Source organism: Mirounga leonina, unplaced genomic scaffold (genome assembly GCF_011800145.1).
Source record: "Mirounga leonina isolate KUSES-001 unplaced genomic scaffold, KU_Mleo_1.0 Mir_114, whole genome shotgun sequence".
Taxonomy (NCBI): Eukaryota; Metazoa; Chordata; class Mammalia; order Carnivora; family Phocidae; genus Mirounga; species Mirounga leonina.
In genome coordinates this window covers 27,122,624-27,145,719 of record NW_023270265.1, presented here as the reverse complement: position 1 = coordinate 27,145,719, position 23,096 = coordinate 27,122,624, and the positions used below count along the sequence as shown (strand labels likewise).

At 38.6% G+C, this 23,096-nt stretch overlaps 1 protein-coding gene across 4 annotated transcripts in view; it reads right to left on the bottom strand.

Annotated features, from left to right (window-relative positions):
• The window catches only part of BTRC (beta-transducin repeat containing E3 ubiquitin protein ligase), a 169,618-nt gene that overhangs the window by 108,634 nt on the left and 37,888 nt on the right, over positions 1-23,096 (bottom strand). For 2 of the 4 annotated variants that reach the window (XM_035027496.1, XM_035027505.1), the window contains exon 2: positions 6,502-6,609. The exons of the other annotated variants lie outside the window; for them this stretch is intronic. In XM_035027496.1, coding sequence (XP_034883387.1) covers positions 6,502-6,609 — 108 coding nt within the window. The remainder of the gene's footprint in view (positions 1-6,501; positions 6,610-23,096) is intronic. 4 annotated transcript variants of the gene reach the window in all.

Here is a 23,096-nt window from a genome sequence, read left to right as displayed (position 1 = left end):
TATATACATTCTGAATAATCCTTAATTTTCCTAGTACTGTTCCATTTTAACATTTCACTTAGCAGATGGTAAGGTTTAATAGACCTCTATTTTTTTTTTAAAGATTTTATTTATTTATTTGACAGAGACACAGCGAGAGAGGGAACACAAGCAGGGGGGAGTGGGAGAGGGAGAAGCAGGCTTCCCGCTGAGCAAGGAGACCGATGTGGGGCTCAATCCCAAGACCCTGGGATCATGACCTGAGCCGAAGGCAGACGCTTAACAACTGAGCCACCCAGGCGCCCTGACCTCTAAATATTCTTAAACAATAAAATACACTGTCTCTCCTAAAGTCAACCCCCAACAATTTTAACCTTTGACAAGGGACCCTTGTTAATATTAAAATATTACATGGTTCATTTAGCTCAAGATTTCCCTAAAAAACTACAGCTATACTTGACACCTAAAATATTCTAAGGTCATATAAATCTAGTTATATTCTTACTGTTAGAATTTCTCTTCTTTCAATGTCTAAAGAAAATAAAGAATCTTAATTACTCAGCTATTTTTAAGTACTTTCTCTCTACTGCTCATTCTCATTTAATATCATAGACAATAAGATCACCACTTGCTGAGGATCAGCAAATGATTCCACAAAATACATCCACTGTTAATCAACAGAAATCCTCTTAATCACCCATATACTTTCCAGGACAAACCAATGGAATGATGAAATTGAAAATATGTTCAAATTAACTATGTCCTCATAGAATCTATTTAAACAATATTTTCAGCATCTTTTCTGTCACTAGCTTAAAATGTATGGTGTGAAATGTTAATAATCAAACCATCCCAATATTGCCATTTCCATCCGAGTTACTGATGATAATCCAACAGACTCAATAATGATTCTAAGGCTCTTCTTTTTCTATTGTCATAGAATTTTGACTTTGAAGGTACTTCAAATTTACTAAAGGACTGCAATGATTTCAAAGAAAAAAATACCATGAAGCTATTACCAGCTCACATCCTTAAACATATTTGGCAATATTACTAAATGAGTATTCTTTCTGGGATAACTACTTTGAAGATATACTTGACTGTCTCTCTTCTTTAAGTTTTTATTTTAATTCCAGTTAGTTATCATACAGTGTAATATTAGTTTCAGGTATACAATATAGTGATTCAACACTTCCATACAACACCCAGTGCTCATCACAGCAAGTACCCTCCTTAATCCCCATCACTTGTTTCACCCACCACCCCCCAACCTCACCTATGGTAACCAGTTTGTTCTCTATAGTTAGAAGTCTGTTTCTTGGTTTGCTTCTCTCTCTCCCTCTTTTTTTCCCTTTGCTCATTTATTCTGTTTCTTAAATTCCATATGAGTGAAAGCATATGTATTTGTCTTTCTCTGACTTACTTTGCTTAGCATAATACTCTCTAGTTCCATCCATGTTGCTGCAAATGACAAGATTTCACTCTTTTTTATGGTTGAGTAATATTCCATTGTATATGTATACCACATCTTCTTTATCCATTCATCAGTCGATGGGACACTTGACTATTTCCATTTGATTGTCTCTTTTTAAGTTAAAAATACACTTTGTTTTATGACCCAGCAATTCCATTCTTAGGCATTTACCAAGAGAAATAAAAACAGATGTCCACAAAAGGACTTGTACAAACTGTATAGAGTAGCTTTATTCATAGTAGTCAAAAAAATGGAAACAAGCCAAATGTCTATTAATGGACAAATGGATAAATTGTGGCACAGTAATACAATGGAACATATTCAGCAATAAAAAAGAATAAATTACTGATAAACATAACTAAATGGACAAATCTCAAAAACATATTGATCAAAAGAAAAAAGACACAAAAGAATCTATGCTATATGAGTTTATTTATATGAAGTTGAAGAATAGGCAAAACTAATCTTTGGTGGCAAATCAGAATAGTCACTGCATAGTACTTTTACATCTTTCTAGTTTGGATTTAATTTTATTCACCTATTTAGATTTTTGTTAATGTAAAATTTACACTCAGTGAAATACACAGATCTAAAGTGTACTCTCAGATGAGTTTGACAAATCTATACATTTATGTAACCTCATTCTCAAGATACAGAACATTTTCATAATCTGAGAAAGTTCCTTTCACTGCAGTCTGCTGAACCCAGAGTCACAATGATTTTTTTCTCCCTCATTTTTTCCTATCAGTTTTGTAATTTTAGCTCATATTAGGCCTATGATCCAATCTGAGTTAGTTTTTGTATATGGTGCTATGTAACAGTTGAGGTTCATTATTTTGCACATAGATGTCCAATTGTTCCAACATGATCTGTTGAAAAGATTGAGACCAATGCATTTTAATGTAACAGAGCACAAAAAGTTTATTGATATGGTTTCAGATTCTATACTGTAATAATCTTTAAGAAATTACAACTAACTGAAAAGGGTATTAAAGTACCTCTTACATTTCTGTGTGGTTGGATATTCTCCATATATTCAAAACACTACATCACAACAGATTGAATGCAGAAACAGAAATGAGAATCCAGCTGTCGTTTATTAATCCAGACATTAGAGAGATTTATAAAAAATGTAATACAATGCTAGTCTTAATTTTTTTAGAAAGGTTATTTTTAATAAAATATTTTATTTGTATGGTTTTTTTTTAAGAATTTATTTATTTAGGGCGCCTGGGTGGCTCAGTTGGTTAAGCGACTGCCTTCGGCTCAGGTCATGATCCTGGAGTCCCGGGATCGAGTCCCACATCGGGCTCCCCTGCTCAGCAGGGAGTCTGCTTCTCCCTCTGACCTTCCCCCCTCTCATGTGCTCTCTCTCTCACTCTCTCAAATAAATGAATAAATAAAATCTTTAAAAAAAAAAAAGAATTTATTTATTTATATGAGAAAGAGGGAGAGTGAGAAGGAATAGCAGACTCCCCGCTGAGCAGAGAGCCCGATGTGGGACTGGATCCCAGGACTCCGGGATCATGACCTGAGCCGAAGGCAGATGCTTAACCAACTGAGCCACCCAGGTGCCCTGAAATATTTTATTTGTATTAGCATGTGATAGGGCTTTTTTTAAAAAAATATTTTATTCATTTATTCATGAGAGACAGAGAGAGAAAGAGAAAGGCAAAGGCAGAGAGAGAAGCAGGCTCCCCGTGAAGCAAGGAGTCTGATGCAGGACTTGATCCCAGGACCCTGGGATCACGACCTGAGCGGAAGGCACTTAACCAACTGAGCCACCCAGGTGCCCCAGAATGGGTTTATTATAGTTACTTTAAATGAAGTAATAAATTAATACTTAAATTTTTCCTCAGTTCTAATTTCAAATAGTAAATATCAATAGATATAACCCATATAAATAAAAGCACTTTGGTGTCCTCAATAATTTTTAAGAATGCAAAGGAGTACCAGACCAAAACCAAACTGCCACCATCTCTCTCTTCAATTACTGAAATTGTCCTTAAAATAGCTAGAGTAGGGCGCCTGGGTGGCTCAGTCGTTAAGCGTCTGCCTTCGGCTCAGGTCATTATCCCAGGGTCCTGGGATCGAGTTCCACATTGGGCTCCCTGCTCTGCGGGAAACCTGCTTCTCCCTCTCCCACTCCCCCTGCTTGTGTTCCTACTCTCGCTATGTCTCTATCAAAAAAATAAATAAAATCTTTAAAAAAAAAAACTAAAAAAAAAAAATAGCTAGAGTAATACATCTAAATGCAAATCTGGGGGTGCCTGGGTGGCTCAGTCAGTTAAGCATCTACCTTCTGCTCATGTCATGACCTCGGGGTCCTGGGATGGAGCCCCGCATCATGGGGGAGTCTGCTTCTCCCTCTCCCTCTGCCCCTCCCACCTCCACTCATGTGTATGCTCTCTCTCTCTCTAATAAATAAATAAATAAATCTTTACCAATAATAAGAAAAATTAATGCAAATCTGATCAGGCCAAACTTGTATTTAAGTCCTTTCAACAGCTTACCGTTCTTAGCATCAAGGCTAAGATGACCCACAAATCATTTCTGCATGATCAAGCTTCCCAGTCTTTCCTAGCTCCATTCTCCTCCTTCTCTGAAATAATAGTCTTTTTTCAGTAGAGTCATTAAATGCACCAAGCTCCACCTGTCCCCAGGGTCTTCGCATTGCCTCTTCCTTAGGCCTGAAATGTTTCCCCCTCCTCCCTTTTGCCTAGTTAATTCCTACTCATCCTCAAGACCTTAACTCAAACATTACCTGATCTTCCTTACCCTCACCCTCGGATTAGATCACGTTCCTCATTTATATATTCTTATGGCTCTCTGCACATTTCTCTCATAGGATTTTTCAGTTTGGGAGTTTATACTCTGGGGGTTATGTGATTTAATAGAAATATAATAATTATACATATAACCATTTGCCTATGCGTCATATGCATTTTTCTAAGATCAATAGTTCTCTTCAAATTCTCAAAGGAGTCCATGACCCCTGTGTAGTGAAGAACTAACCTTACCCAGCGATAGGTCTGGCCTCTGCCTTTGGCTACTGGGAGGTGGTATCTAGGCCTCGGGAACTTCTTTACCTAAGAGGGTGTCTTTCTTTGCCTGAGGATTTTGGCCACTGGACAAATGTGACTTACAGTGGAGGCTTTGAGCCATACTTTATCAGTTCCAATCCTGAGAGGAAATGGAGACTGAAAGCATTAGTGTGACCTACAGAAGGGGCTAGATACTAACAGTCAGCCATGCAAGCAGTTTGTAATTGGGCCCCCGAAAAATTCTAGACACAAAAGACTTGGGTAAATTCCCCTCGTTGGCAATACCTTGTGTATACTGTCATATACTATGGCCAGGTCATGAATCCATGGGGAGATGATGAAGTTCTAAATTTGGTCCCCTTGAGAATCTGCCCATGTGTCTCTTTCTTGTGGCTAATTTTAACCTGCATTCTTGCCCTGTACTAAATTGTAAGTATAATAGCTTTCAGTGAGTTCTGTGAGTCCTTTCTAGTGAATTATCAAACATGAATGTGGTCATGGGGGCTCCTAGACTCGCAACTGGTGTCTGAAATGAGGGCGGTCTTCCAGTGACTATTCTCTTAGACTTTGTGGTTTGGCTAAACTTATTACAACCTCCAAAAGATTAAAAACCCACAGATTAGTCCATGAGCTCCTCAACAGCAGAAACTTTATCAATATGACATGTAGCAAAAGTTTAAATACTTGAAATAAATGGATACTGTCAGGATAGCACTATTCTCTAACAACAACAGCAATAATATGAATGATGATGAAGATGGTAACCACAGCAGCCATTTACTGCATGCCTTTACTGTAGTCCCCATGTACAGATGGGGAACATAAGGATGAGGGTGAAATGACTTGCTCAAGATCATACTAGTGACAAAGACAGTATGTAAGCCGTGATTTAACTAATGTTAGAAGCCTATGCACTTTCATATATTGTATCTCCTAAGACAAGCAAAGGAAGTTTAATATTATGTTTTACAAAGGACATATAGAAATATCTAGCATTATCACCACTAAAACAGTATCATTAAGGACCAGCAATTGTTAGCACAGTTCAGGAATGGAGAATACTTAACTTCCTCTCTTTTAACTAAGACTTTAGTCATAAGCATTCTGATGCTTGCTTACAGCTTGCATTTGAAATTCTTCTAAATAGAGTAAAAACTACATAGGTTAAAAACAAACAAAAAGCTAACTTGTGTATTACTATTAAATGTGAAACACAAACTGCAAATACCTGAGGTGAACAGATAACATTTCTGCCAAGAAAATCAGCATATATAGTACCCTAATCTGTAAGATATGGACATCAAGCTCTTTCTTACATGTTTCTCTACAAATGTTCCATTCTCTCTATAGATTTCTCTCACAGCCTAGATTGTCCTAATAGCCTCTAAGAAAGGCTAAAGGAACTAGAATCTGTCAGTTCATGCAAGACCAGCTGGACTGTTTCAAGCTGAATATTGTACTCAAGGTCTTAAAAGGCCTTTCCACCTTGAAACTAGACCTGTTAATTAAGAGATAATTAAATACAGATCTTACCCCAAAATATATAGAGGAGTATAATAACCAGGAGACACTCTGAATTAGAGTACTTTTTATTTTTAATAATCATAAGAAAAACACAAGAAGGTGTCAAGGCAACTGGTTGTAATTAATTACATTAATTGGCTTTATGTAAGTCCAGAGCAAACATTACATAATAAATGCTATTGGTTGAAATTACTTTAAAATTCACTATCATACTTGTACTAGATATGAAAACCAACAGTCAACTTGTGCTGTATCAATTCTGGCAAACCAATCACAGTAATAAAAATGTCTTAAGAGTGGATCAGTCTGGGTCTACATTAAAAATGAATCGTTAAAGGAGTACTGAGTGATGTGAAATACAGGCAATATGAAGGAGAGAAAGTGAACATAAGTAGAGCATAGGAAAGAAGGAGGACACACGAATGAAATCAGACACACACACTAATGCCCGCAAATAACCCACAGAGACAGAGAAAGTACCTGGAAAGCTGTGAGTGCGCCAGTCCCTGGGTTATACAGGCATCGCAGCGAAGGCATGCTGTCCGCCAGGCTGGAGCAGCCCAGCCACAGAGACCTGGGCATAGAGCACTGCAGAGAGAGGACAACTATGAGATGGGACAGTATGAGACAGGATGGCACAGATTACAGGAATTTTCAAGGCTTGACTGAATGCAATATTCCAGTTGCAGCTGGCCTTTATGACAGAAACATATTCAAGAAACATACTACTTACTATTTCTAACCCCGGAGAGAACCTTGAAAGGGGCGCTAGTGGCCAAAAGGCAAGCGGAAAGAAAGGAGGTTATAGGTAAAAAAAACAAATAGTAAAAAATTTTTGTCTCTGTTCTTTTATGTATGAGTCTAAAGGAAATCTACTTCTTAATCCAACTAATCAATTCTTTTCCTCTGTGCACCTCATCTCCCATAAATTCACCACAGGGTGAAATACTGTAAAGACTAAACAGAAAAAGAACACTTCATGGTAATTTCCTTATTAGGAATGGTAAATTAGAAAACAAAATACAACAGGAAAGTTGTTTTTTTTTTTTTTAGAAGGTGGCGAGAAGGAAAAGAGAAAGTATTATACCCCCACAGCTTTGACAGCAGCCAACTCTGCACGGTTTGCGTACGTTTTATGTATCTTGTCAGTCTGCTATTCATTAACCAAAATGCATAGTTACCATAGCAGCTGCCTCTTCCATCTTTCCAGATGGATTGGGGGGTGGGGTGGGGGGAGGACAACCCAAACAGAAGGGAAAACAACCACAATGAAAGAAAGAGAGACAAGGACAGAAAAAGAGAAAGAGAAAAAGAACCCAAAAAAGTTGCTGGTATTAAAATCTTCTAAATAAAAAGGTATGTGTGAGTATAAAAATACATATAATGTATTCAGTAGCAAAAAGGGTAGAAATGATGATTTCTAGTAATACTAATTAAATAGTATTAGTGTTATTGCTTCCATAGTCTTATAAAACACTGTATCCTTTAGAAGAATTTTTACATTCTTCAAGTTTCTCTAAATGTATCCCAGGCTGAGATTTGGTCCATCAACAATCTAACAGTACTAAAAAAACTAAATACCTGATCATAGCACATATAAAAACAGCAATACATATTTTAAAATACAGCAGTGAATACACATAGTATTAAACTGGAAATTTTAAGTCTTAAAGTATTGAATATCATCATGGGACTTTTTATTCTTAAAATATTCTAGTTATAGAAATTAGTATTAGGAAACAAAATATGGTATCCATTGGTCACACTCTCTATAACTGATGTAAGAATAGTGTGCTACGGGCGCCTGGGTGGCTCAGTCGGTTAAGCAACTGCCTTCGGCTCAGGTCATGATCCTGGAGTCCCGGGATCGAGTCCCGCATCAGGCTCCCTGCTCGGCAGGGGGTCTGCTTCCCCCTCTGACCCTTCCCCTCTCATGCTCTCTGTCTCCCATTCTCTCAGATAAATAAATAAAATCTTTAAAAAAAAAAAAGAATACTGTGCTACAAAGGACTCCAAAAAAATAAAGATTTTTGTCTAGATCCTGCTTTGAGGTCATTATTTTCTCATTTTATAGTTAAGGTGACTAATGCCCAAGAAAAATCAAAGTTTTTATTCATGATCATGAATTCAGAATGTAGAGAAGTAGGAACTGGAATGCTGTCCTATTGCTTCTTAAGTACAGAACTCTTCTTCCTGCCTCCATCCATCCCTAGGTCATGTGGAGACATCAGACTTCAAAGAAGGGTATTTGCTAAAGACATCACTGGATAACACACCAACCACAACAGCTACACTGCTTTGAACTATTAAAACAATCTCCTAACTTTGTTCACTGTTTCCAATATTTCTTCACCTCAAGCTATAATTCATTTTACAAACAGCAGCTAAATAGAATAACTGTGTTCACCTTACTATCACGTCACTCTCACCAATAATTCATAATGGCTCCCTTTATCTATTGCATGAAATCCAAGCACTCTATTGATCTGATCTTTCCCAACCGCCTACATTAACTCACCTTCTCTGTCCTTCCAATTGGCCCTGGCTCTCTAGCTAATAACTAACTTGATGTTTTGTTCAAATACCCATCTTAGTCCCATCCTGTGAACTTATAATTTCCTTCTCCCTTTCACCCTGCCAATGTACATCTCTTATTTACTCCAACTTTCCTTAGAACTTTTTATACTAATTTCAGTCTTATCCAGTAGTTCTCAGGAAGAGAGATTCTCATGTTGTCAGAAGGCAACAAGGAGAAGAAAAAGGGAGAGCAGGACAAAAAAGTTTTTCCTTAAGAATCACTGTTCTCCTATTACTGCTCTACACTGGAAGCATCAAGTTCTTCACTAAAATAATTTTTATAAGTAAATGATGTTAAAAATGTCTAAGTCTAATGTTTTTAGTCATTCATCCAACAAGTATTTATTTATTTATATGTATATATACATTTTCCTTGTACTGTTCTAGGCATGAGGGACAGAACAATGAACGAGAGATAAAAATCCATTCTAGTGACATTCTCTCAAACTTAAATTCTTCTATGTTTAAAATCGTTAATGTAAAAAAACACAACAACTTGTTGTTAGTGAGTTTCTCTCATGGTTAATGAGAGACACTGCATTTTATTAAGCAGTTGGTTAAAGTTCTGTGGATGCCAAGCATAAGAAAGTCTCATTCTGAAGGTGGGACTGAATTTCAGAAAAGTAGTAGATTGAGAAAAAGTGAAAATAAATAAAAAGAGAGAATGAAAAAAAAGAAGAGGAAAAAGGGAATGGTAGAAAGAAAAAGCAGCAGGCACTGGAAGACAGCTTCACTTCTCCCCTTCCCTTCAGAAGAGGTAGATGGCTCATGCACTTTTAGCCATACTGAAGCCACCTACAGGATCTCTTTCTTTATATTAAATATGCGTATTTGTGAACACTCCTTGGTAAGTTTTTAAGGCATTCCTCTTTGAAATGTTTCATCTCCTTCATTCTATATTAGATCCTGTGTTATTGTTGCAGTATGTCCTTGATTAATTATTATGACTTTCTTTACTATTAGTCATTTTAATGCTCTTCCTTACTCATTTATTCCTTTCCTCCACCAAACTCCTAGGAATTTGAAAGGACTTACCCTATCCCCTTAAACTAAAATTTCAAAATAAAATTATAATCAATAATGAGCCACAAACACCCAGGAAAGCCACTGGATATATTGGTATGATTTCTAAAATAGCATTAACTTGCAAACACCACACAGAGGATGCATTTTCGATTATTACAAGACAATTGGTGTGGGTATGAAAACTGCACTTGCATATAGTCAGATCTGCACATTATCATAAGATTTTATATATTATAGCTCAATTTAAAAACCAATTTTCAAATTGGTTTGTATTGTAACAATTAATCTTACCCATACTGGTAAATGCCACTTAAAAACACTGAGAAAAAATATAATCACAAAATTAATGGAATAGGCTGTAACTTCTACTCTACCTCCTTCCCTTCTATACATTTAGGAGCATTTTCTAAAGGAAGGGGAAAATCAAAAGAAATTTGGGCAAGAAGTAACAGGGTGGAAAGGAGTGTCATTTTGGTTACTATTCTTATATATTCTATATATTTCAGGGCCATCCTGACTCATCAATTGCTGACAAAGATCTAAGACTTTTTCTGTCCTCCCATGTTTAAGATGTAATCCCCTTTAAAACGTACCTTTAAAAACCTGAAAAGCACAAATCGTTTTCTACTTAAAGTTTAGGCTGCAAAATATTTAAATTTCTAAGGTTTTTTCTCTACACTTAAAAAATGTTTAATTAGGGCGCCTGGGTGGCTCAGTTGGTTGGGCGACTGCCTTCGGCTCAGGTCATGATCCCGGAGTCCTGGGATCGAGTCCCACATCGGGCTCCCAGCTCGGCGGAGAGCCTGCTTCTCCCTCTGACCCTATCCCCTCTCATGCTGTTTCTCTCTCTCTCTCTCTCAAATAAATAAATAAATAAAATCTTAAAAAAAAATGTTTAATTAAAAAAAAAGCAGGTCCTAAACTAAACTGCAATCTAGCAAATGTATTCTCACATTTAAATACTTAACTTCTACTAACTGTTAAAGGACTGTGAATAACCTATTCCTTAAATGTTTCTCCTGCACTATCTCAAAAGCTACAACAAAGTTTGGATCACACATGTGCCTTCATCCTGTCTACACAGCACATATCTGTCTTGTCAGCTCATTCCCACTTGACCTCACTCCAACTAACTCTACTTTGCAAAATCAAAGAAAGTTGGAAGACTATAATAATTTATTACAACTGAAGTTTGTTATCCAATTGAATAAGTTTACTAGCTTTTGAGAAGCACACACAACATTTTTAAAAAATGCTTGAACATGCTTTCTACTACAGGGAAGAATCAGAAAGAGATTGAAATGTTGCAACAAAGGGTCTCTCCAGTGCTTCAAGAATATACTATCTAGTGCCCTTCAGGTTCAACAGCACAAATTAATTTTCACAGAGAACAGTGAAAACCTCAACTCCTCCCCCTACTTGGCTGCTGGGAGAAAAGTCACAGTTCCTCTTCACTGATAGAGGGCCCTGCAGACAAAGGGCTGGCCTCAGCATTTATTACATGAAAGCTGAATGACAAAATCTCCTAAACTCAGGTCCCTGTTGGTCAACTTCTAGGAGTAATAGAAGCTATAATAATCAACAAGAAAAAGATTGCTGCATTGAGAGTTTGTGTATCCTTAAGCCATGGAATAGAAGAATTCCCTTTTTACTACTATATCAACTAAAAAGTCAGTCCAAGAGAACTACAGTATTCCACAGGCCATGTAATACATTCAGACTCTACCTATACAAATTCAATGATTGCCTCTTAAGAATCCCAATTTAGTTCAACGACTTCAAAAATGAAACTCTCACCTGTCAGATAGGATAGTCATGTCTGCCTAGCCTTACTGCACAAGATTGTGGTAAAATTAAAATAAGAATGCAAAGGAAAAAAAAAAAGTAAAGTGATGTCATTACTAAGGCTTCCATGAATGTCACTTGTATTTGAAAATGTTCTGGGAGCCATTATGAACTGCAGACCATAGAATCAGTAAAGTCAACCGTCAATCAAATACTTATTCTTTACCAGAATGGATACACATGGAGTACAAAGAGAGGAGAACCAAAATTTACCAGGCATAAACTGTGCTAGACCCTCTAAATACATTATTCATTTAATGATTACAAACCCTGTCAAAGAGTTATTAATATTTTCACTTTAACAGTAAACTCAAGTTCAGAACAGTTACAGTGACTATATGGCCATAACAGAAGACCCCAATGTGTTTGTTTCCCCTAAACCCAAAGACTCACCACTACAAAGACCTGCTCTCAAGTACTCTTTCTTAGGGAGATTAATTAACCAACACAAACAGTAACTGCAAGGAAAATACAATAACATACTAAATTGTATTTGACAGTAGCTGCTATATAAGTTTAATTAAAATTTAGAAAAGTTCAGACACAGGCTTTAATTTTATTGTAGCACTTGTTACTATATGTAAATTAATTACATATTTGTCTCTTCTACCAGACTGTATTCCTCAGAGGTATGAGTCATATCTTATCTTTTTATTATCTCCAGTATCTGGTCATAGTAGATACTCAATAAATGTGAGCTTAATGATGAGAGATCACTTACAGCTACACACCAAAAAGAAGGAAGCAATTTTTACTTATGGAATAGGTAAAAATACTGATAAGATAATAATGGTTACTTTACTGAGACCAATCTTACCAGACTGGAAGGTCTTACTGGAACAGTATTAGATAAAGCTCTTTTCACAATTATCTTACTGCAAAACAATCTAGCATGGGGCGCCTGGGTGGCTCAGTTGGTTAAGCGACTGCCTTCGGCTCAGGTCATGATCCTGGAGTCCTGGGATCGAGTCCCACATCAGGCTCCCTGCTCAGCAGGGAGTCTGCTTCTCCCTCTGACCCTCCTCCCTCTCATGCTCTCTGTCTCTCATTCTCTCTCTCACAAATAAATAAAATCTTAAAAAAAAAAAAAAAAACAATCTAGCATGGTAAATAAGATCCAAAGAGGTTAAATAAATTAACAAAAGTTGATAGGCACCCTAGCAAGCAGTAAAGATGGGATTCAAAACTAGATATTCTGGGTACCTAGGACAGTGCCCCATAAAAATGGCACTTAAAAAGGACTTAATAGGACTTAACTAACTATAAGGAAAGAAGGAGGATGAGTCAGAAATAACCATGAGTTTTCAAACTTGAATGACTAGAAGGATGGCGGTAACACTGATAGACACAGCGGAAGGAAAGTGAGCTAGATAAGCTCAGAAATCCTTAATATGACATAATATACCTCTGGTATATGAGTAAAAATTTGGAATGAAAGCTTGGCTATAAATCTGTAAGAATTATATAGATATGGGAATCACTGATTTCTGTGTAAGTTGTGATGTGCTAGGTTAAAAGCATTTGCTGTAAAAATACTAGTGAGGGGCACCTGGGTGGCTCAGTCGGTTAAGCATCTGCCTTCGGCTCAGGTCATGATCCCAGGGTCCTGGGATCGAGCCCCACATCGGGCTCCCTGCTCGGCAGGAGGCCTGCTTCTCCCTCTCCCGCTCCCCCTGCTTGTGTTCCCTCTCTCGCTGTCTCTCTCTCTGTCAAATAAATAAATAAAATCTTAAAAAAAAAAAAAATTAGTGAGTTTTTTTTTTTAAATAAAATTTGATTCCTCTTCCCTTGTCTCCTTTCCTACTTGAAGAATTCAATTTGACACTTAATAGTGAGTACAGGCTAACCAGGCATCAAGCTGAGTGGTAGACGTGGTTGCAGTGGCCCAATACATGCTTTTGGAGTCCAAAGGATATGAGAAAGGTGTCCCTGAGGTGGAAGAGGCCTGGCATAGAGCTTCAGAGCCCAAGCTGGGTGAGGGAAAAAAATCTGCACAAGAGGGTGGCCTGACATGGGGTACTACAGCCCTAGTGGAATGAGGAAGGCTTCCACATGGGGGACCAGAATGGCAGTGAGCAGTATGATGAGGAATGTGATGGGGCAGGGCAGTGCAGGGGGGCAGGGCAGCTAGGGTTCCCAAACTGAGCAGAAGACATTCACTGAGAGTGAAGGGATGGATACTGGCCCAGCACTGAGTTTCAGACCCAGTGGGATAAGCAGGGTGGAGGGGCAATGACCCAATACAGTGTTTCAGACCCAGTGGGAGAAGAGCCCAATGCAAATAGTGGGAAACCAAAGGGGTAAGGAAAGCATCCACACAGAGTATGGGGCAGGGAATAAAGAGCCCTCTAACAGCAATAGGAGAGGAGCTATATAGGAGGATGGATCAAATAAGAAGATAGATCAAATACTGAGGATAGTAAGAGCAAGATTTCTCCTAATCAAAAAAGAGTTACAAATACAGTAAGGAAGAAAAATAGAATGAATCCTATGCTACTGAACTAGAATTGAAGAAATTATTGTGAGCTCAAAGCTTACAATACATAGAGAAATTTCTAGGTAAATGATATATGTATATGTGTACCCAAATACAGGTTTCCCTTGCCATCCAAAAGTAGAGTGTTCCTGGGGCGCCTGGGTGGCTCAGTAGGTTAAGCATCCGACTCTTGGTTTCAGCTCAGGTCGTGATCTCATGGATCGTGGGGAACCCCATGTCAAGCTCCCCACTCAGCAGGGAGTCTGCTTGAAGATTCTCTCCTGCTGCCACTCCCCCACTAGCACGAGCATGTGCACATGCTCTCTCGCTGAAATAGATAAATGAATCTTTAAAAAAAGAGAGAAAAGTACAGTGTTCCTATGAAAACTTTCAAAATCCAAAATGGCATAAAGCAAGGAAGGAATTGCCATTAATTTGTATGGAAACATTTTTTAGTGTTCCCAGACCCAAAAAATAACCTCTCTTAACGACTTTCTGATACCTTAGGACACATCTTGCTAATGGACACACCAAATAAAGGGAGATAAAGCACAGATGTTCACAGACACAGTTCAAACTATGGAGCCTTGATGCTGGGATATGAGTGTGGTTCCCAGAGGAGCTTGGCGGTGCCACTCTCACTGCTCAGGGTGTATGCTGCCTCTACGCATAACAAACACTGAATGCTATTTTCACTTTTCTCCTTTTTTCATGAAAGTGAAAATCCCCTTCAGATTTCTTCTGGGTAGTGAAAACAGGTACTAAAGCAGGTCTTTTGTAAAAGCAAAGTGGTATAAAACAGGGGATACGTGTACACAAAAACAGACCCCCAGCTCTATCAACTGAGAAGACCCACTAACAAGTAACAAGCTAACAGCAATGAATACATTTAATGATCCTAAATATCACTCTCTAAACTGCTTAGAACAATGGCTGATTCCAGGACTTGGGCAAGGAAAAGTTTAAGATGAGCATAGAACATGTTCTTGTGGTACTCAAAGGGTGATGGAGACATGGCAAGATGACACACAGGCCAGCATGAAAGGCGCTCACAGGCTAAATTTGGGACAAATTGAACATCAAAATAAATAATGACAATAATGGATTATAACTGTGGTAGGCAAACTTTAACATGGCCCCCAATGATCCCCACCTCCTGGCATTCATAATCCTTGTATAATCCCATCCCCTTGAGTGTGGGACAGCCTAATACCTTCTAAGTAACATTGTAACTTCTATCTTGCTAACGGACACTATTGCCTTCTCGGCATGGATATTTTAATGAAGCAAGTAGTCCATGTGGCAAGGAACTGAGGGTGGTCTCCAGCCTACAGCCAGCTAGGAATTGAGGCTCTCAGTCCAGTGACCCTTGAAGAAAGAAATTCTGCCAAAAAAACATGTAAGCTTGGAAGTGGATTTTTCCTCAATCAAGTCTTCAAATGAGACCTCAGTGCTGGCCAACACCTTGACTACAGCCTTACAAGAGATGTTGCAGGAGAGGACCCAGGTCAGCCATGCCCAGACTCCTGACCCAAAGAAACTGCAAGATAATAAATGTGTGTTGCATGTTATTATTAGCCACTAAATCTGTGGTATTTGGTATGCAGCAAAAGATAACTAATAAAATAAGCCAATGAGTAAAACAGAAACCCATGACTCTATTAGTAATAGAATAAACTAAAAGTTTGATGAGGAACATGATACTTGAATAGTCTCAAAATACCTCCCCACATAAATACTTATTACAAATGAGAAAACAGTAACTTTGCAGTGGAAAAACCTGGCTGACATCTTAAGCAAGTGGTCAGCATTAATATCACCAATAATGAAATAAATTAAAATCATATGTCATCTGATAGAATACAGTAAGAACAACACAGCATCACCTCTATGATATTCTGCCAAAGATAGATAACCTGTATCTAATCATAAGAAAACGTCAGAAAAATCCAAACTGAAAAGCAATCTACAAAATAATTGGCCTATAAACCTCAAAAATGTCAGTGTCATCAAAGTCAAAGAAGGACTGAAGAACTATCCCATACTGAAAGAGACTAAAGAGATATGACAACTAAATGCTACATATGATTCTGAACTAGATCCTTTTGCTTTATTATAAAGGACATTGAGATTGCTAGAAAAACCTGGATAGGGTCTATAGATTAGTTGACAGTCATGTAACAATATTAATTTCCTTATTTTGATGGTTATTAACAGGTTATGTAGGAGAATGCCCTTGTTTGTAGAAAATACACATCAAAGAATTCAGGAGTGATGAAAAATCATGTCTGTACCTTACTCTCAAATGATTTCTGGCAAAATGTTATTTGCATTTTACTTGCAACTTTTCTGTGAGCTTGAAAATGTTTTTAAAATAATATGAAATTTTAATTAATGAAAATAATACTGGGATTTTGCTTCAGCTATGGTGTATTAATTTTATCAGACTAAATTTTATGCAGAAAAAAACAACTATAAAAGCTGAATAAAATACAAAAAGCTATTTGAAGGCATCAGAGAACAACTAATGCAGCCAAGACTTTAGGAGCCAAAATTTTAGGCAGAATGGAAATGTACTGTGGTGAACCTGACATTCTATATACAATTTCCCCCTGGGCATTTGCTGACGTTTGGGCCTATATTTTGCGTGCAAAGAGTCAGATTTGAAAAACCAGATTTAAAGCATACTTCAGCAATCTCATGGTGCTAAGTTGCCAAAAACTGGCATACAGAGCCCATCAAGGACAAGATGCCCTGGTTAAAAAAAAAAAAAGTCAGGCTTTCAGTTGACACCATGAAAAGGCACCAGAAATAAAGCAGCCTCAATCAAACCAAAGGGATATGTCCATGAAAAGGATAGTAAACCTTCTTAAGGAAGCTATCATTTAGAGTCTCCATCATTTTTATTTCTTTAAATGTTTAGCATTCAATACAAATTACCAAGAATTCAAAGAAAAGGGATCATCTCTTTCTCAAATAAATAAGATCTTTAAAAAGAAGAAATGAATGAAATATAACTTCCAGGGAAAAAAAAGTACAATGTCTAAAATGGTAATTTCATGACATGGGATTAACAGCTGTAGAAGAAAAGATTAGTGAACTTGAAGAAACAGCAATATGCCAAATAAAGCACTAAGGAAAAAAACTGAAAAACCTGAACATCTCAATGACCTGTGGAAATGATCAAGCAATCCAACATATGTATAATTGATGTCCCATAAAGAAAATTGGGGCAGGGGTACCTGGGTGGCTCAGTTGGTTAAGTGTCTGCCTTCAGGTTGGGTCATGATCCTGGGATCCTGGGATCGAGCCCTACACTGGACTCCCTGCTATTGGGGAGTGTGCTTCTTTCTCCCCCTCTGCCCCTCCCCCTGCTCATGAGCTTGCCCTCTCTCTCTCAAATAAATAAAATCTTTAAAAAAAAAAAATGGGGGAGTTGGGGGAGGAAGGAAGCATAAAATATATTTGGAAAAGGATACTAGATACAATCTATTGGTGAGGATGTGGAGGAAAAGGAACCCTCAGGCACTGTTGGTGGGAATGCAAATTGGTGCAGCCACTGTGGAAAACAGTATGGATGTTCCTCAAAAAATTTAAAATAGAATTACCATATGATCCAGTAATTCCACTACTGGGTGTTTGCCCCCCAAAAAACAAAACCACTAATCCAAAAAGAGATATACACTCCTATGTTTACTGCAGCATTATATACAATAGCCAAGATACAGAAGCAATCCAAGTGTCCACTGACAGATGCATGGATAAAAAAGATGCAGTATATACATACCATGGAATATTACACAGCCATAAAAAAGAATGAAATCTTGCCATTTGTAACAACATGGATGGACCTAGACAGTATGATGTTGAAGGAAACAAGTCAAAGAAAGACAAATACCATAAGATATCACTCATATGTGGAATTAAAGAAACAAAATAAATGAATAAACAAAAAAAAGGAGACAAACAAAAAAGCAGACTGACTCTTAAATACAGGGAACGAACTGGTGGCTGCCAGAGGGGAGATGGGTAGGAGAATGGGTGAAACAGATAAAGGGAATTAAGAGTACACTCATCTTGATGAGTGTGGAGAAATGTATAGAATTTAGAATCACTATACTGTACACCTGAAGCTAATATAACACTGTATGTTAATTACACTTCAATTAAATATATATATATATATATGAGGGCGACTGGGTGGCTTAGTTAAGTGTCTGCCTTCAACTCAGGTCATGATTTCAGGGTCCTGGGATCAAGTCCCACATCTGGCTCCCTGCTCAGCAAGAAGTCTGTTTCTCCCTCTCCCTCTTCCCCCCACCTTCCACTTATGTGTATGAGCATGCCCTCTCTAACAAATATTTAAATAAAATCTTTAAAAAAATTTTTTTAAATATATGAAAAGTGCCAGGCTGCCTGGGTGGCTCAGTCGGTTAAGCATCTGGCTTCGGCTCAGGTCACGATTCCAGGGTCCTGGGAACGAATCCCGCATCGGGCTCCTTGCTCAGTGAGGAACCTGCTTCTCCCTCTGCCTGCGGCTCCCCCGCTCCCCCTGCTTGTGCTCTCTCTCTGATAAATAAATAAATAAAATCTTTAAAAAAAAAAAAAATATATATATATATATGAAAAGTGCCAGAAATATTAACTATGTGGATGGGACTGGAGGAGATTATGCTAAGTGAAATAAGTCAAGCAAAGAAAGTCAATTATCATATGGTTTCACTTATTTGTGGAACATAAGGAATAGCATGGAGGACATTAGGAAAAGGAAGGGAAAAATGAAGGGGGGGAAATCGGAGGGAGAGATGAACCATGAGAGACTATGGACTCTGAGAAACAAACTGAGGGTTTTAGAGGGGAGGGGGTGGGGGGATTGGTTAGCCCGGTGATGGGTATCAAGGAGGGCACGTACTGCATGGAGCACTGGGTGTTATACGAAAACAATGGATCGTGGATCACCACATCAAAAACTAATGATGTATTGTATGGTGACTAACATAACATAATAAAATAAAAAAAAAAAGAATCTCCCCACCCCTGGCCAAGATCACACAGGGTCCTGAAGGTACCAGGAGGCAGCGTGTCTCTGGCGATCCCGAGAAGGAAGTCTTTCTACCGCAGAGGGATGTGCTCCAAACCTCGCTACTGGTCAGAATCACCTGAGGAACTTTAAAAATGCAGATTCCTTAGCCTGACTCCCAGAGATGCAGGAAGTCTGAGGTGGTGCCCCTGAGGCCAGCTTTGGGGAAGCCCAGACCAGAAACCCCCCCCCCCCCCCAATGGCTATCTCCATGTCTGGCCACAACCTGGACTAAACAGGCCATTCCAGCCCTGGATCCCCACAAAGCCTACTGCCCTTTTCCTTTGGGAGTCTCTGCCCCCACCCCACCCCCCACCTCCCTCCTAGAGCTCTGTGAGAGCCACCTCCTGAGGCAGTCCTGCCTACATTTTACATAAAAACAGAACAGGCACTGGATCATGCAGCTGGAGCCCGGCTCACCTACATGGCCACATGCCTCCCCAGCTGGTGCTAGCTAGAAGAATCTAGCCTGGAGGCCTGCCTCCTCCCACTGGGTCCCTCTCCATCCTCCCTCCTCCTCCCTCCACTGTCCTCCCCAACCTCCCACTAGGCCAAGGGGAGGGAAAACTCTGAAGTGTGAATTTCTGATTAGAAACCAACTTCTGCTTAAAAAAAAAAAAAAAATCTGTGGCTAACATATGTCTACTGGACAGTGCAAGTTCAAACACTGACAGACTGTTAGACTAAAAGACACAACTATAAATCAATGTATACCGATAAAAGTAAAAGCTTGAAAAGGGTATCACAAAAGGTTATCATAAGGAAGCTGAAGTGGCTTTACTAACATCAAAGTACACTTCTGAACAAGGAATATTAACAGGGATAAAGAGAACCATTTCGTAATGATAAAGAGGCCAATTAATCAAGAAGTCTTGGGACACCTGGGTGGCTCAGTTGGTTAAGCGACTGCCTTCGGCTCAGGTCATGACCCCAGGGTCCGGGGATCGAGACCCGCATCGGGCTCCTTGCTCAGCAGGGAGCCTGCTTCTCCCTCTGCCTGCTCTGCCTGCTGTTCCCCCTGCTTGTGCTCTGACAAATAAATAAATAAAATAAAAATAAAAAAGAAATCAAGAAGTCTTAAAAGTATCTGTACTATTAACAAAATTTCAAAATATAACAAGCAAAATACACAGAACTAAAAAGACAATACACGAATCTACTTACATAGTTTGAGGTTTTAATACCCCTCCCTCAGCTACTGGATAGAATAAGCAAAAAAGAATTGAAGAGCACAATTAATGAACTGGGACCTAATGACTTTTCTAGAACACTGTACCCAACAACTATAGTTGTTTCTAAGCACACTTGCTACAAAAATAAAACTTAAGATGGACCATGAAGCAAGTATCAACAGATTTCAAAGGACTGAACTTGCAGAGAGTATGATATTTACTAGCTATAAAACGGTATTAAAAAGATAACTAAGGGCGCCTGGGTGGCTCAGTTGGTTGAGCAACTGCCTTCAGCTCAGGTCATGATCCTGGAGTCCCAGGATCGAGTCCCGCATCGGGCTCCCTGCTCAGCAGGGAGTCTGCTTCTCCCTCTGGCCCTCCCCCCTCTCATGTGCTCTCTCTCTCCTCTCATCCTCTCTCTCAAATAAATAAATAAAATCTTTAAAAAAAAAAAAAGATAACTAAAAGGGATTCTGGCTCCAGTTAAAATGAAATAAGCACACTCCCTTCTCTATCTCCCATTGAATGCGGTTACTAAAAATGGACAGACTGTATGGTGCAGCTATTTGAGGACTCTAAAAAGTAAACAGCAGTAGGCAGATTAGGGAAGAAGTCTTCAACATAACACCAAACCAACAATGAATTTACCTTTTTTTATTTTAATTCCTCTAATAACCATCAGCCTAGACTACAGCATGAAACCCAAAAGTAGACATCAGTTTCTTCTGGCAAAGATAGATCCAGGAGAAGCCCTCTAGTTTTGGCCCAAGGAGTGTAAAGCGGTATCCAACACTCAGAGAAAATGGTGGAAAACTTCCATCTTTCTTTAAAGTTCTCTCTACTGCCTCCAAGCAAGTGCATGATGAAAGCCACTGTAGAAAAAGGAGCCCATGGGAGCCTAAAACTCTGAAGTAAGGAGACTCTCTTTGATCAGAGGAGCTGTAATCCTAAAAGGCTGAGGTGAAACCTCATTGCTGCTTTTCCCTCTTCATCCTTCTATCACTTAGCCCCAGATACAGTGCATATTCAGGTTGCAAAGCAGGTTAAATAAAACTCCAGCTTTCTGGCTGGAGGACTGAAATAGGGAGTCTTAGGGAACTAGATAGTACTGGGGAGATCATGGAGAGGAAGAAGCTCAGGAAAGCAAGCCCATAAGTGGTTCGTGAACTCCTGTGCTCACCCGCAAGCTTCATATATGTGGATATGACCCAAAGCAGCAAGCTATAGACTTTGAGAACTGAACTGCATGATAGACTATCATCCAGATCACAGACTGGCCACTGACTAACATACACATAGAAGAGACTTCAATAGCACTGCAAAGGCTTTAAAAATGAAATACACTTTGAAATCACACTCCCACATAAGGCTGTTTAAACTTGTAGGCTGACTTCAACTGGGTTGTGAGAGCCTGATAAAACAAAAACATCTACATTTTCAGTAAGATTTAAGAAAATTCAGAGTCTTATAATATTAAAAAATGTCCAGGATACAACCCCAAAACTACTTGGTACAAAAGAAAAAAAAAGAGGCAAAATCTCAATTTATATCAACAGATGCCAACTCTAAACTGACACAATTGTTGGAATTACCTTTAGAGACAAAGACTTCAACTAGTATAAAAATATTCCAATACTAAGAGCAAACACTCCTGAAAGAAATATAAAGATAGAAAGTCTCAGCAAAGAAATAACAGATACACCATAGAACCAAATGGAAATCTAGGAACTGAAAATAATTGAAATTCCAAAACTTACTGAATGAACTCAATAGCAGAACGGAGATTACAGACTAATACTCCTTATGAACATACAGGTAAAAATCCTACACAAAATACTTGCAAAAGAAATCCAGGAACATATAAAAAGTTTATGTATCATGACCAAAGGGGATTTACCCCAGGAATGCAAGTGTGGCTACCCAGATTCCTAAAGGCGTTCTATCTAATGCCTGGCTCTCTGTGGTACCTGACTGCACATCTTGCCATTTAGTTCCATGAGTTATCTATGTACCCTAAATAGTTGCCCCTTTTTCCTTAAAGGGAGAATGATACAATCTGTTACTTGAAACCAAAAATACTTGATGAACACAGAAATACAATTCTTTTATTTTTTTTTTTTTTAAGATTTTATTTATTTGACAGAGACACACAGCGAGAGAGGGAATACAAGCAGGGGGAGTGGGAGAGGGAGAAGCAGGCTTCCCGCGGAGCAGGGAGCCCAACTTGGGGCTCAATCCCAGATCATGACCTGAGCAGAGAGCAGACGCTTAACGACTGAGCCACCCAGGCACCCCCAGAAATACAATTCTAAAATGAGTATTATACTCAGAGTAGACACCAGGGGATGCTACTAAGTCCAACAATGACATCAATGCCTGAAAAATTTTTTTTTAAATTTAAGCCTTCCAAAATGAAACTGGATTAACTTTATGAGAACAAACCAGTCCTGCCTTTAAGAGGATTATAATCTAGTGAATAATTAGATTTAAAGGTTTGGCCACCATGTTAATATTTATAAACACTGGAAAACATTAAATAAATTAGAATTCAAATGTAAAATATTATTTGTTTGCTACCATTATTGTTAAACCATATAAACTCACACTGTTTTTACAATCTCTGGATGCCTAGCCCACTGCTGTACAAATAAGCGTTCAAGAAATCCCTGGTGAAGGGAGCCTGCTTCTCCCTCTGCCTGCCGCTCCCTCCTGCTTGTGCTCTCTCTCTCTGATAAATAAATAAAATCTTAAAAAAAAAAAAAAGAAAGAAATCCCTGGTGACATGAACTGTTGAATTATCATGACAACTGAGAGGAGATGTGACACTGACCCAGGAGATAACACATCAGGCTCTGGTGCAGATTTATCCTCAAACCAATTTTAAGTTCTTGAGCAGTTC